The 13,377-nt window shown below is 41.1% G+C and overlaps 1 protein-coding gene across 3 annotated transcripts; it reads right to left on the bottom strand.

The window, feature by feature from the left end:
- Positions 1–176: 176 nt before the first annotated feature.
- On the bottom strand, positions 177–13,037 carry raver1 (ribonucleoprotein, PTB-binding 1). Of its 3 annotated transcripts, XM_046835422.1 has the most exons (15): positions 12,634–13,037; positions 11,488–11,554; positions 10,880–11,349; positions 8,038–8,229; positions 7,823–7,943; positions 7,644–7,738; positions 7,445–7,516; positions 6,243–6,324; positions 5,917–6,113; positions 5,069–5,153; positions 4,851–4,984; positions 4,363–4,434; positions 2,226–2,348; positions 1,935–2,000; positions 177–1,830 (listed from the first exon to the last, which is right to left on the bottom strand). In XM_046835422.1, exons 1-15 carry the CDS (start codon positions 12,934–12,936, stop codon positions 1,684–1,686), a joined length of 2,226 nt encoding a protein of 741 aa, XP_046691378.1. In that variant the 5' UTR covers positions 12,937–13,037; the 3' UTR covers positions 177–1,683. The 3 variants fall into 3 exon arrangements, with proteins under 3 accessions (XP_046691378.1, XP_046691380.1, XP_046691379.1); XM_046835424.1 differs by lacking the exon at positions 7,445–7,516 and having other exon boundaries at positions 6,243–6,321; positions 12,634–13,036; XM_046835423.1 differs by lacking the exon at positions 7,445–7,516 and having other exon boundaries at positions 12,634–13,035.
- Between the last annotated feature and the right edge of the window lie 340 nt (positions 13,038–13,377).

Below are 13,377 nucleotides of genomic sequence, written 5' to 3'. Positions count from 1 at the left end.
TTGCAGTAAAAATATATAATCGTTATATATAATATAAATTTGTTTTAACAGTACAAATCAAATTTTTTTTTGTTAATTACCATGTCATACTAATTTATTAAAACTGCCCCAAGACTTCCAGCAGCAAAAAAAAAATTGTAAATGGTCTACAAAGAAAGAATGACCACAATGAGGCATGAACTTATACAACATTTACTTGCTGAAATACAGGTCACAAAAACATGGCATCTCTGTAAAAATGATGGTGCGCAAGTTAGTCATTTTACAGATGAAGTCCATTTGGTTCTGTACGATACAGCAGTAGTCCGTATAGCATTAGAGACCATCTTTATCTTCATCTTCCAGAAAGATGCTGCAATTTCACTCAAAAAAAAAATACAATAATTACAGCAGCATTTCCACTCTAATTACAGACAAGATAAAGGAAAAAAAAAAAGCCAAAAATTCCCAAAGAAAATATACAAGCTCCGGTATGTACACAGCAAATAAACAGGCTAGATAGAAAATGTGGGACAGATCGGACCTGACACATCATGAGTTAAGACACGAAAGTGATTTGTAGAATCCATCGTGAATTACAATACAGCGCAGAGAGAGATTAATTTACCACAATCGAAATGTCAGACAGATTAAGCAAGTCACAGATCTGGTGCTCGTAATCAAGCCATGTTCTAGTCAGCGAGAACAACTCCCCCACAACATGGAGTTGGCACAATTGCAGCAGTAATGGTAATAATTATACAAAGAATTAAAAAAAAAAAAGGAAATAAAATAAATAAAAATATGTTTGAGCACAGGTCCGGCCTGCACCAGACTGTCTGGTGTTCAGTAATAAAACATTATAAAAAAATGAAAAAAAAAGGAAAGGAGATCAGTTGTCAAACTGTACCAGCTCCCTCTGCTGATTGTACAGGGGCAAGTACTGAGTGAAATGGGAGAGGATTGCGGGTGGGGAACAGGAACACACCGAATAAACAGCAGGAGGGGAAGACAAAGTAAAGTTTTTGAACAGGGTGGAGGGGGCACCAGGTTCAGTTTAACCCACATGGTTAGTGAGAAAAGGACACATTGAGGAAAGCAAATTTCATGTGACTCGCATCCTCCAAGTGAAAAACAACACAGTGCAAGAAAACTGGATCTCGTGCTGAATAAGTGAGAAGGCGGAGGGACGAAGAAAGGTTCAACACAAATACTAATCTAACATGGTGCCCAGCAAGAGGGGTGTGGGTGTGGAAAGAACATGGATGAGCAGAGCAGCCTCTGTTGCTGCTGCCGCTGGGACAGATGACAACCACCTGAAGATCTAATCACACAAATACATGACGCAACAAGACGGTTTCCAAGAACCAAGAGAAAAGGAAGGCCATTCGTCATAAATGCTACTCAACTATATACACAACAGTTCATCAAAACAGGAGTCTGATTAACAAAAAAGAAAAAGGGGGATTTTTTTTTGTTGCTTTGTGAGGTACTCGCGGTCTTGAAAAAGAAAACTTAAAAATGTAAATAAAAGTTGAAAATTAAAAAAAAAAGGAAATAAAATAATTTACAAGCGCAATGAAAATTCATTCACAAACAAAACCTCCCGCTGATGGAACAGAACAGGATATTAGGATGGATTTCCACACGTCCTTCACAGCCAGCCAGAGGGGCTAAACAATGGCACAGATGAGCGAAGGGGGTTTAAAAGATGCGCTTCCGTTTCAGGTAGGAGTCAGCGTAGTGACCCCCGAGGCCCTGAGAATGCTGGCCTACGTAACCACCCTCTGGACTGGGCTCTGGAGATGGAATCAGCCTCGAGAAGAGACGCTTCTGTCCTCCTACAGGAGTCTAAAGCAGGAATAAGAGAGACCGTGAGTGCACATAAAGACATCACCTAAGGGGATTAATCATTTGTGGCTCGAGGATGGTGCAGATTCTGAAAGCTAATGTACCTTGATTCCACTTCCAGGAGCAGCAGAGAAAACACTGGAGTGAGACATGGGAGGCATTCCAACAGCCTGCTCAAGCAGCAAAGGGAAAAACGTTTAAAAAATTTTGCAATAAGGCGTCATTACTTATGCTTATGATTTACACGCTTCTTTCTCCTATAGAAACAGTGAGGTACAAGGCTGATGGTATTGGCAGCTAATCAATAAACAAGGCGTCACTCTGCAACTGGTGGAGTCCCCCCCACCCTACATGCTTTAAGATCTAAACATCATTACAATAATGCAGTTCTGTACCTTATTGAGCTGAGTGGAGGGCACGGTGCCAGGGGCACCAAAGCCAAAGTAGGAGGAGCCAGGAGGGCTAGATGGGTAAGGAAAGGAAGACGTTCTCTCATTGAGGGCCCCATGTCTCGAGTGCTGCAAAGAACGAGGAGACGTTAATCTCTAAACTACAGCATATTCCTCATCACTGCTGAGCTGGGACTAATGTTTTATTCTGTAAATTTGCTCTGTAACCACAATAGATGGAACACGAGTTCGAGGCACGGACAATTTTTCCGGTTTCTGGTGGTTTGTCATTATGAGAGCGGCCTCTAGAGGCGAATCACTGACGCCACATGCTGTTTGTTTTTACATGTGAGACAACACACTGCATGGAAAGCGCTACTATACTTATTAGGTGGTGGCTCAGTGGTTAAGGCATTGGAAGGTCACAGGTCCAAATCCCACCACCACTGAGCTGCTACTGCTGGGCCCTTGAGCAAAGGCCCTTAACCCTCCCCTGCACAGTTGTAAGTCGCTCTGGATAAGCGTGTCTGCCAGATGCCTTAAATGTTATTTTGTTATATTTATTAATTAATATACTTATTCATTTCGTTTCACACATTCTCATGATCCAGTACACTTATTTCTGTGATGTTCAGTATTATTTAACACGGAGTGGGTGTTCGTTGATTATCGTTTAAATCGGCAAATGCGATCCAACCTAGCTATCGGTAAAAATCCAGGATCGACTCGACCTCTACAGAACACCACTCAAGAAAAAACCCTTGCCAACACATCCCTGTTGTACATGCACATAATGCTCTCGTGCTACTGCGGTTGTTATAAGGCTCAGTACTCAAGAGAGCAATCGAATCGAATGCAACAGAGGTGAAATATTTCCAACACCAATCCATGAAGATTGAAGTACAACGCTTTATAAAATCAGGAAGCTTTTCAAACATTTCCAGATGAGCAGGACAGCTGGTTACACACTGAAAATTCCTGCTACAGATCTATTTCAAATGGTCAGAAATGCCTGTCAAGACAAAGCTGATAATCTAAAACGTGTGTTTATATATAATACACAAACCAGGTCAGTCACTTCAGGTATGAATCCAGTTATTAAATATTTTTTGAAAAGAAAAACACGATAACTAATGTGGTGAAGCTTTCGATATGGAAACTGTCAGTCGTAATATGAACTACTGTTTATAGGCATTCTGACAGCTCCTCTTATCACTTGCATCTCGTAACAGAAGTCACATTTAATATATTTCTTGCAGATAAACAGGATGTTGAATTTGCATTGCAAAAGCACCACACTGTTTTCTCCTTTCAATTACAGCACAACAAGCTTCATTCGTTACTCACTCGATGATTAGCTCCGACTCTATAACATCATGAGCACGAATTTCTATCCGTACTCAACACCAAGATCTGAGATAAATGGACTATAGCCTGAGGCAGTTTTAACCACTGGGGTCAAAAATAAGGGCAGTCACCATTTGTTAATTACTACTTTCTATTTTTACCACATTTAAATTATTCAGTTTGGTCTATGGCAGACTAACGCATTCATCTAACTCAGCAGTGCATTTATCCAACGTCCGCGTGATGCAGGAATCGCCGGCACAGAAGCTGGGATAAGGTTGTCCCGTTTCAGCCAAACACTGGGACTATATTCGCCGCTATGCTGTGGAGCTGGCTAATGAAGCGTACAGACTAGCTCAGCAAAAACATATGAATTATATATAAAATCACAGCTGTGATGTTATTCGCAGGAGCACACTTGTGCTTTGGTGCTTAGGCAGGATATTATTAAATATAAAAATCATAAAGCTGGCACTAATAATATTTGCATATAAACAAGGACTTAAAGTAATTCAGTGGTTTTGGCTAAGCGGTTTACGCAATTTTAGACTGGATCTGACTCATTAGCAACATCATAATGAGCTATGAGGCTAGAGATAAGCACACCACATGCAAATATAAATGCATAAACTCAGAGCAAATAAACATTTAAACTGAGAGCAGATACTGACAAAAAAAATTAATAAATACAACCAGACGTAAGCCAGTGGGGGTCCACTTTCTTTTAGTTTTTGTCATCCTTTCTAATTTTCCCCTAAACATCAATCCGGACTGAATGAATGAAGCAAAGCCATACCGTTGCTCCATAATCCAGATGTCCTGTGCTGTTCATAGTCTCCAGCTGCTCATAGAGGTGAGAGAGGGGGTCCTGTCACAAATCGGGTGGAAAACATTATTACAGGCATTATGTGCATGCAAGTCCACACCAGGGTGCTGTGATGCGACAAGACACGCCAGTGTGGATTACTGCACAGTCTGGAACGTGGTAATCTGCTTATGTTATGACAAAATGACTGTTGAACGAACAACACTACGTATACTAACACTTAACGTTGTGGAATGACAGACAAGCAAGATCCTGTTCTCATTTATTAGGGTTAAATTATGAGCGCCTGCCTTCCAAGTCGCTGTGCATGAGCTGTTCCTATAGATGGATGCAATGTATAAGAAAGAACAAATAACCAACATTTATGGTACAGTCAGAATTACTGTCCAAACCGTGTAGAAATAATGCAAAAAACCTCGACCAATCAAAGTGAAGTATTCAATTTAATTTATGCTGACCTGGTGAACCCCTGTTAACTCATACGAGTCTTGGCAGCGCAGGTTATAATTATAGTTGATGCTCTGGAGAGGCCGCTGGTTAGCCATTCCACCTAGCACTGGTCTCTTCCTGTACGGATGGGGCCTGGAGTTGGCTACACACAAATGCAATATTGACATTTAAAAACGTTTAAGGATCACAAAAAAGAGGAGAAATAAAAAACAATGGCATAGCTTACCAGAAGATGGAAATATACTGGGTGCATTCAGAAAGGGGTTTGGGGAGACTCCAATTTCTTTGGGTGGCTCTCCTAATAAAGATGCCTTCACAGAAAATGGAAGTGATGATAAGCCTTTGATCAAACTCCACAGTATACAATAATCCTCACAGTTTATATGTAAACCAAGTATTAATCTTATTACTACTATTAATTAATTTGGCATTTAAACAGACATTTGTTTCATTATTCTACAGATGGTAAATATTAGATATAAATATTAGACCGATTCAATGGCACAGAGTTGATTGCTGGAACTATTGGCTAAAATCCATATCGATAGTTTTTCCGGCCTGCTGTCATACAAGAGCGGCCTCTACAGGCGAATCACTGACATCGCGTGCTGTTTGCTTTTAAACGAGCTCTGCACAAAGTGTGCAATATCAATAATTTTTTCATTATACTTATATTCATATTTATTTCTCTTTACCCATTTGTGATTCTATTTTTAAATTTTTAAGTTCAAAACTATTTTACATGGAGTGTTTTTAACCCAGTGTCCATATAAAAAAATTAAATCAGTTGATTAATCCGTTATCTGCAAATACAATCCAACCTAGCTATCAGTAAAATCCACTATTAGTCGACCTACAACAAATATAGCCGCTACGTTTAACTGGACCACTGGATGCTTCTCATTTCGATTCTATTCCGAGCTCTACTTTGTGTTAGTTCCAACATGTCACCCAGTCAACAGAGTTTTAAGGAAAGGGATAGGACGACGTCAAAATTCTACTTGTACGATTGAGTAGTAGACCTTGTTTAAATCACAACATCTGATGCTTAAACATCTGAAAGAAATCTCTCACCGATGTTATTGTGGACACATCTCCTCCCAGCACACTGCTGAGAAGCGGAATGCCTTGTAGTGCAGGAGAAGGGTTTGTGGGAAAATTATTTGCCGTAGTTGTGGATTCTGGCTCCCTCCCTAGTGTCCGTCCCAGGGATGGCGGCTTTATGGGGCCCATAGGCTCAGTCTGCATGCCCAAGCCAGGAGCCAGGGCACCTGTGTCAGACAGAACAGACAGAATTAACACCACTGCCACAGGCAGAAGAAAACATTTTTGTAACAAACGAACAAAAATATTATGCATGGCCCAAAGTCAAAGCAAAATGGTTAATACGTTTTCTATACCGTGAGATAGATCTCCCAGCATGTTAACGCCATGTTGAAGAGGAACAGCAGCCAGAGGATTTTCACCAAGCAGTCCTGTCTGCTAAACAACAAAACAGGAAAAGCACATTAGCATCTCTGAACAGAGCCAAAGTGCAAGAAACCAAAACAATTTCACTGCAACAAAGTGCACCAAACACTCAACAACAAAAGAAACTGTGGTGCATCTTGTATCAGTACTTAATGAAGTGCGCTTCTGTTTGCAAGCAATCAGCATTTTCTCTCATCACACTTGACGCAAAAAAAACGTGATTAAGAAAACTAAACCCAGTTTTGAATTAACATAGCATTCAAGTGTGTTGCAAATAAATCAGGGTATTCAGCATAAAGAACAGTTTCAGTGCTGTGACTACACCTTTGCTTCCACTTGTTCAGCCAAAAAAATGAATGAATCCTTGAATCTGATTAATCCTGAGGTTGTGTGTTAAATCTTTAGAACAGACCGAGTTGTAAATACAAACACGAATATAATTGCGACGTCACCTAATGAGTCTCTATTAAAGAAAAATAGTTGAATAGTTAATCTAAGATTTAGAGAAGGAGTCTCAAGTGGCAACATTTTGCAAAATTTCACATAAATCTTTGGATATTATGGAAAGAAGTCTATCGTTTCTGGTTTCCCAGTAAAATAAGACAGAAAGGAAAAGAAAGCGAGAGGAACAGGAAGGGGTTGGGGGATAAACTGTCTTTCTACAACATTAAATCCAACTATAAAGTGGTAAATTGTGTGATGCATCGTTCATTAATTAATTAAACATACCAATTAGTGGCAAATTGGAGCGGTATGGGGGAAACAAAACAAAAACTGAGTGTGATTATAGAGTATAAAAATAATTCACTGATATTATTGAGCTTCAAGCTGTTTATGTTGAAAAGATCCTAACAGAATAATTGATTGTCCGTTTCATAGCACAGAGCAAAAGTTGGGGCCCCCCCCACATCACAAGCCTTTACACTTCAATTTCACAGACATAACTAGGATAAATTATGCTTAGAACACCTGAGGGTAGGCCGTGTCTGAGCTTATGAAGATGGGTCTCTATCCAGGCAATTCATTACTGCATATAAAAGGTCTACCTGTTACAAATGTTGAGATCATCATATGAGGATGTCCCTGTCTCTAACTAGTATGCAACACCACAATCTCACACAGCACCACTCACACAGGGTGGTAGACGGCTTTCTGTACTGTGCAGTACCTGTGCCCAGAGAAGGGGGTTTCCTAGAAAGGCTTGCTAGGGAGAATAGGAGAGTAAGGACTAATGAAACTATAATAAAAAGAGCAACATGGATCATAAGAGGCAGCAAATAAAATGTATGAGTTAAGAGGAATAGACAGTAGTGTCCAATATTATTGAATACCTGCTGGACTTGGTTCTGAAGCAGAAGCTGCACCAGAGCAGCAGAAAGCGCGGGGTTGGCCAGCAGAGACATCGCCGGTGCTGCACCTAGCAGACCTGCATACACACCCACACCTTTACGACAGGACCTTCATATGCTGAGCAGATATTCATTAAGAGAACATGCATCAGGATCAGTACCTTGTTTGTGTCCCTGATTAAAAGGGGTCAGCAGCATTTTCATGGTTGCCGGGTTGCTCAAACTAGAAAGTATTTGCATGGCACTGGGTTCGGGAAGGAGACCCTTCCCTCGGTTTATAGCCTATATCGAGAAAAAAAATTATTGATGAGAGTCGATAAAATTGAGAGGGGAAAAAAATAGCAAGGTTGAATTATTGCACAAAAAGAGGCAATACCAAAGTCTGAGCAGCTATAAGCGCTGCCAGCATGCTCCTGCCTGGAGGTCCTGGAGCACAGAAGGACACACGAATATGGCTACCTCCAACCGGCCTTCCGTCAGTTAACTGCTGCACCTCTTCAGCCATCTCTGGTGTGGAGTACTCCAAAATGGCAAACCGCCGAAAACTGCCATCTTGTCCTTGAGCAAGCTGAGAAAACAATGGGCACACAAACACGTAAACCAACACAAAAACAAAAAAAAAAAACAAAGCACACATTCACCTGCCAGCTGAAAGAAAAATTTGGGTTTGCTAATGAATTGTGGGATCATGCTAACTTGTGATGAAAGTGAACGAAGGCAGCACATGAATCAATGTAGACCATACAAAAAAATAAATAAGTAAATTTTTTAAAATATTGGCAGATTTATTGGTTATTTCATCATAAGAATTTACTTTTTTAAAAACATTTAAAGGATTTGAATTGAACTTTCTTTAACCGAGCCACAAGCCTGGGTAAATGGGAAGGTTGCGTTAAGAACAAAATAAAACGTGCCAAATCAAAAATGCAGACAACAAACCTAAATCCCATACAGGGTCGTTCCAGGCCCGAGTTACCAATGGCTGCTACAGGTATTGTTGGCCAACAGGGTACCGGTAGAAATCGGGCTACTGTTGGCCAAAGAAGGAGAGGAGGAAGACTGCTACAAAAAGGGGAAAGGAGAAGTGTAGGAGAGTGGAGGTTTGAATGGGCACTTTAAATGTTGGTACTATGAATGTTAAAGGGAGAGAGGTAGCTGATATGATGGAGCAGAGAAACAGTAGACGTGTGTGTTCAGGAGACCAAGTGGAAAGGAAGTAAGGCCAGGAACATTGATGGCAGCTTTAAACTGGTCCATCATGGTGTGGATGGAAAGAGAAATGGTGTATGGGTGATCCTGAAGGAAGAGTACAGTAAGAGTGTAACAGAGGTGAAGAAAGTTTCTGATAGGGTGATCGACATGAAGCTGGAAGTTGAAGGGGCGATGATAAATGCCATCAGTGCTTTGGCTCCACAAGTGGGTTGTGAGATGGAGGAGAAGGGAGAATTCTGGAGTGAGTTAGATGAAGTGGTAGAGTGAACTTAAGAAAGAAAGATAAGTGATTGGGGCAGATTTCAATGGCCATGTTGGTGAAGGGAACAGAAGAAGTGATGAGGTGATGGGTAGAGAGGGAGGTGATATGAATACATATTTTAAAAAGAAGGAGAATCTTCTATGTTCTATGATATTCTACGTAGGAGATGCAACCTGAAGGAGATTGGAGACTGTAAGGTGTTGGCGGGAGACAGTGTAGCTAGACAGCATCAGATGGTGGTCTGTAGGATGGTTTTGGAGGTAAAGAAGAGGAGGAGGAGAGTGAAGACTGAAAGAAGAATAGGATGGTGAAAACTGAAGGAGGAAGAGTAGTGTGAGATTCAGGGAAGAGGTCAGACAGGGGCTCAGTGTTAAGGAGATGCTGGATGATTGGGCATCTACTGCAGAAGTGAAGAAAAGAGTGGAGACAGGGTGGAGAAAAATGATAGCAGGAATGATTTGTGAAGGAAGGGTATCTGAGTGAAAGCAAATGTTTGTAGCACTGTGGTGAGACCTGCAATGTTGTATGGTTTAGAGACAGTGGCATGGATGTGGGAAGACATGCAGGTAGGTTTTTAAAGAGGCAGATGTAGAGAACAGTAGTATGGAGACAGATGATCTGCAATGGCGACCACTAATGGGAGCAGCCGAAAAAAGAAGAATTAAACTTTAATTATTGGTTTCATTTTTTTGGTAAAAAAAAAAAAAAAGTTTAAAAGATGTCTACAGATTAGATAAATTTATTTTATTTTAAGCCTTTTATTAGAAAATACTAAATATATGCCTTAATTCAAGATGTAACTGTTCCTTTCAAACTACTAAAATTTTTTGGGGTCAGAAATAAAGAACAATCGCAGCAGGCATGAAGCCATACATGCTTTTCAGTGTGCGTTGTGAAAACATGAAAAGGCAGGCTGTGCTTTCGTTCCAGAAAGAGCCATGGGCCAGTGGGCCTGCTGACTGACAGCACTCCGCACAGTCAGCTGATCATCTCTGTACAAACTATCAGCGCTTATTACCATAGAAACTGAGAACAGCCTCTGAAAAAGCAGGGTAAAGGTTACGGCCCACCTAGCAATGAGAGAGATCATAATTACAAATAAACAGAAAAAGAGAGGGACCATGTTAACGGCAGGATTATATAAGGGGCTGTGATCCAGAACAAAAACTGCCAGATGCCAATGTACCCTCACCTCTGAAAGGTCATCATTAGCTGGAGAAAAATCTAATTCAGGCTCTGAGGGGTTCTAGAAAACGATAAATCTGATTTCTACTTAAGGTCGAAACTCCTGAGCTCTGATGGAGGGGGATTTAGAATTACGCTGGAACACACAAGTTCAGCAAGCGGCGTCTAATCAATATAACTACTCACAGCATAGAGCAGTACATCTGGTGTTTAAATTAATTATATACACTCACGTGTTACATCCAACACTGATTATACAGTACACCTTTGTGTGGAAAAAAAAACATGGAAGCTTCCATGGTTTTAACCCCATTCTTTAGCTTAAAGCATTGAGGTAAAAAATAAAAATAATGCCATTTCAAACATTCAGACTCCCTCCTTAAGAATAAAGAAAGACCTGTAAGAGTATTTGCATGGTCAATTAGCACCTATTATTAATGAGGAACCAAAATGTTAAGGGGAGGAGGCTGAAATATGACCTCATCCAACCAGTTTCAATGAAGCTCTGCTGGTCCATTTTTTGTAATATTTTAAAATAACTATTTTTCCCCATTCTAACCTGACAGAAGATGGGCTCAGGCAGGTCAGCTATAGTGTGCAGTAGATCCTGAGCAGTCAGAAGGCTGTTGGGAAGGCGGTCCACACAGAGACAGCGTGAGTGCAGCATGGGATAAGTCAACGAACCCACTTCGGTCCAGTGCACATACAGCATTCGCGAGCCGAGCTGTTTGCCCAACAGCTCTGATTTAGCCCGGGCGGCCGAGTCCTTTTTCATGTATTCCACGAAGCCGTAGCCCTTGGAGTGGCCCGTGTGTGCACTGTGTACCAAAAAGCAGCGCTCCAAGTTGCCAAAGGGCCGCACCAGCTCCTCGAACTGCTGCTGGGTGAAGGCCCGTGGGAGGTTGGCAATACACAGCAGGGCATCTGTAGGCTGCAGCTGCACGGAGATCTCCCGTTCACGCAGCACTTGCTGGTGGAACTCCTTGATTGCGCCCTGGGCCTGCTCGCCATTCAGCAGAGTTACAAAAGCTACAAGAAAACATCAAGCGTGCACAGACAACATGAGCGTTAGGATCTACTGAGTGGAGATGGCTACAAACACCACAGCTCCAGGTTTTTATCAAAAATGCTAGGTTTATAAAGGACTGTGAATAACAAATTACTTGCCTGTTCCTTTGTATTTGTCCACAAAGCAGTACTTCAGATCATAATTTCTTAACAACTCGTGCACCTCCTAGGGACAAAAAAAAGAAAAGGTGAATATAAAAATGATGCAGAGCATGAACTAGTGTGTACAGGTGCAGCACATTAATTGCATCTGGTTTAAAAGGATCGGCATGATCTCATGTGGTCTTTAGGTAGGACCGAATGTCAAATGCCGGCACAAATCAAAGAAAAATAAATAAATCAAGAGACTGAGATGACCAATACTGTTCCCTTCTTTGGATTCACCACTGAAATGTTAATACATTTAGAGACAATTTAAAACCAGTTTCATTTAACTCTTATTTTCAAAACCAGTCAATTCAACTCAAAGTATTAGCCCAAACAGTGACCGAGCCAGACTTTGATAGAGTGGGTTTATTGTGATAAGGCTATAAAAATGTATTTAAAAAATGCTTTTGTTAATTTATTTTAAGCCAAATGTTAAGGCTTTGTGTAATAAAAAAAAAAAAGGTTGAGGGGGGAAAAAACTGCTTCAGTCGAGCACTTTCCTTTAACTGGATCTGAAACTTGTTGTTAAAGCGCTTTTGGCCTTTTGTCAACCCAGGAGTGCGCGTGCCCTTAGGCGCGTTCAGGAACAAGCCTGCGTGCACGTACAGCCAATCAGGACTCTATATATTTAAATTAGATTATATATTGAACGTGAATATTAACCTTCCTGAAAGTCTTAAAAAAGACTTCCCCCTTTTTTAAAGCCTCATTGAGTTGTGATTTTGCACCATCTAGGAGTCTCTTGTGAAATATTTAAACACACCCTAGACAGAGTTTGTATTTGAGAAAGCAGCCATATGGATTCAAATACCGGTTTATTCAGCACTCGGGAGCGCGCACGCACACAGATTTGTGAAAGACGAGAACGCGCACCAGAATAGTAACGAGGCGTTAGCTAGTTTGGCTTTAAATATACTTTCGTTTGTGTGGGAAATGAGAGTTCCTTTGGTCGAGAAATCGTTTGTCAAGCTGTTAGAAAACTTTCAATAAAACTTTAGTCGTATTCAGAGGCTTTATTTTTTGCTGCCTAGCTGATGTCGCTAACTCGCTGTAGAATAGTACTGGGGTATTAAACCGGTTGTATTGGAGGTTACTTGCCTGATTGCTGATATCAGCGGGGAGGTTTTTAATGATGATTTTGCGGCGGTTGTAAAACTCTCTCCGAGTTCTCTCCAGCCGACTGGCCACCTCCTCGGGACTCAGGGCTGTCAGCTCGTCCTCAGCCCTGCGTTGATACTCGCTCCCGGGTGGAGGCGACCCTCCGTCGTACTGCTCAGCTTCGGACTTCTTTTCGGCCTCGGCTTGACCTTGGCGCTCAAAAAGCGCACGGTTGGAAATGCTAGAAACGGCGCAGCACTGCTCTTCCTCTCCTCCTCTGCTAACGGACACGGCGGCCGCCATCGCTCCGTGTGCGTGTGGAAGTCTGGCTTAGAGTTGCTGCGCTCGCTCTCGGCAGTTTAAACAATACACGCGTGCGACAAACTCGGCTGCTGATTGGCTGCCCAGGGAACTGGTTCCACTACAGCGTCCGAGGCGGGGCTAAGCGGGTCACGTGATTATTTGAAATCAGCAACGAGTAGGTCTGTAAGAATTCTGTAGTACTTCCGCCCAGCCAGTAACCTAACCGGAAGCCCAGTTAATTTCATACATAGATCAATAGAGTATTAATTATTGATATCAAAACAAAATCTTATCACCAGTGTAAATTATTTACTATACAGAATTATTATTTTAAGTATTTTTTGAAATTTATCAATTATTTATACTTTGTACTATTTTTTTATATTATTTATATATTTGTACTTTGAAGTTCAACACTGAAAAATAAAATACTTATTTTTA

This window comes from Silurus meridionalis, chromosome 22 (assembly GCF_014805685.1).
Source record: "Silurus meridionalis isolate SWU-2019-XX chromosome 22, ASM1480568v1, whole genome shotgun sequence".
NCBI lineage: Eukaryota > Metazoa > Chordata > Actinopteri > Siluriformes > Siluridae > Silurus > Silurus meridionalis.
The sequence above is the reverse complement of the archived record's forward strand: the minus strand, read 5'-3'. Positions and strand labels throughout refer to the sequence as shown.

Excerpts from the sequence above, each read along its gene's own strand:
- raver1 (XM_046835422.1), bottom strand. The coding sequence starts at position 12,936 with ATGGCGGCCGCCGTGTCCGTTAGCAGAGGAGGAGAGGAAGAGCAGTGC. Across the intron at positions 11,555-12,633 it reads CCGCTGATATCAGCAATCAG|GAGGTGCACGAGTTGTTAAG; the intron begins GCAAGTAACCTC and ends TTTTGTCCCTAG. Across the intron at positions 6,325-7,444 it reads AAAGCCGTCTACCACCCTGT|CAGACAGGACTGCTTGGTGA; the intron begins GTGAGTGGTGCT and ends TTTGTTGTTTAG.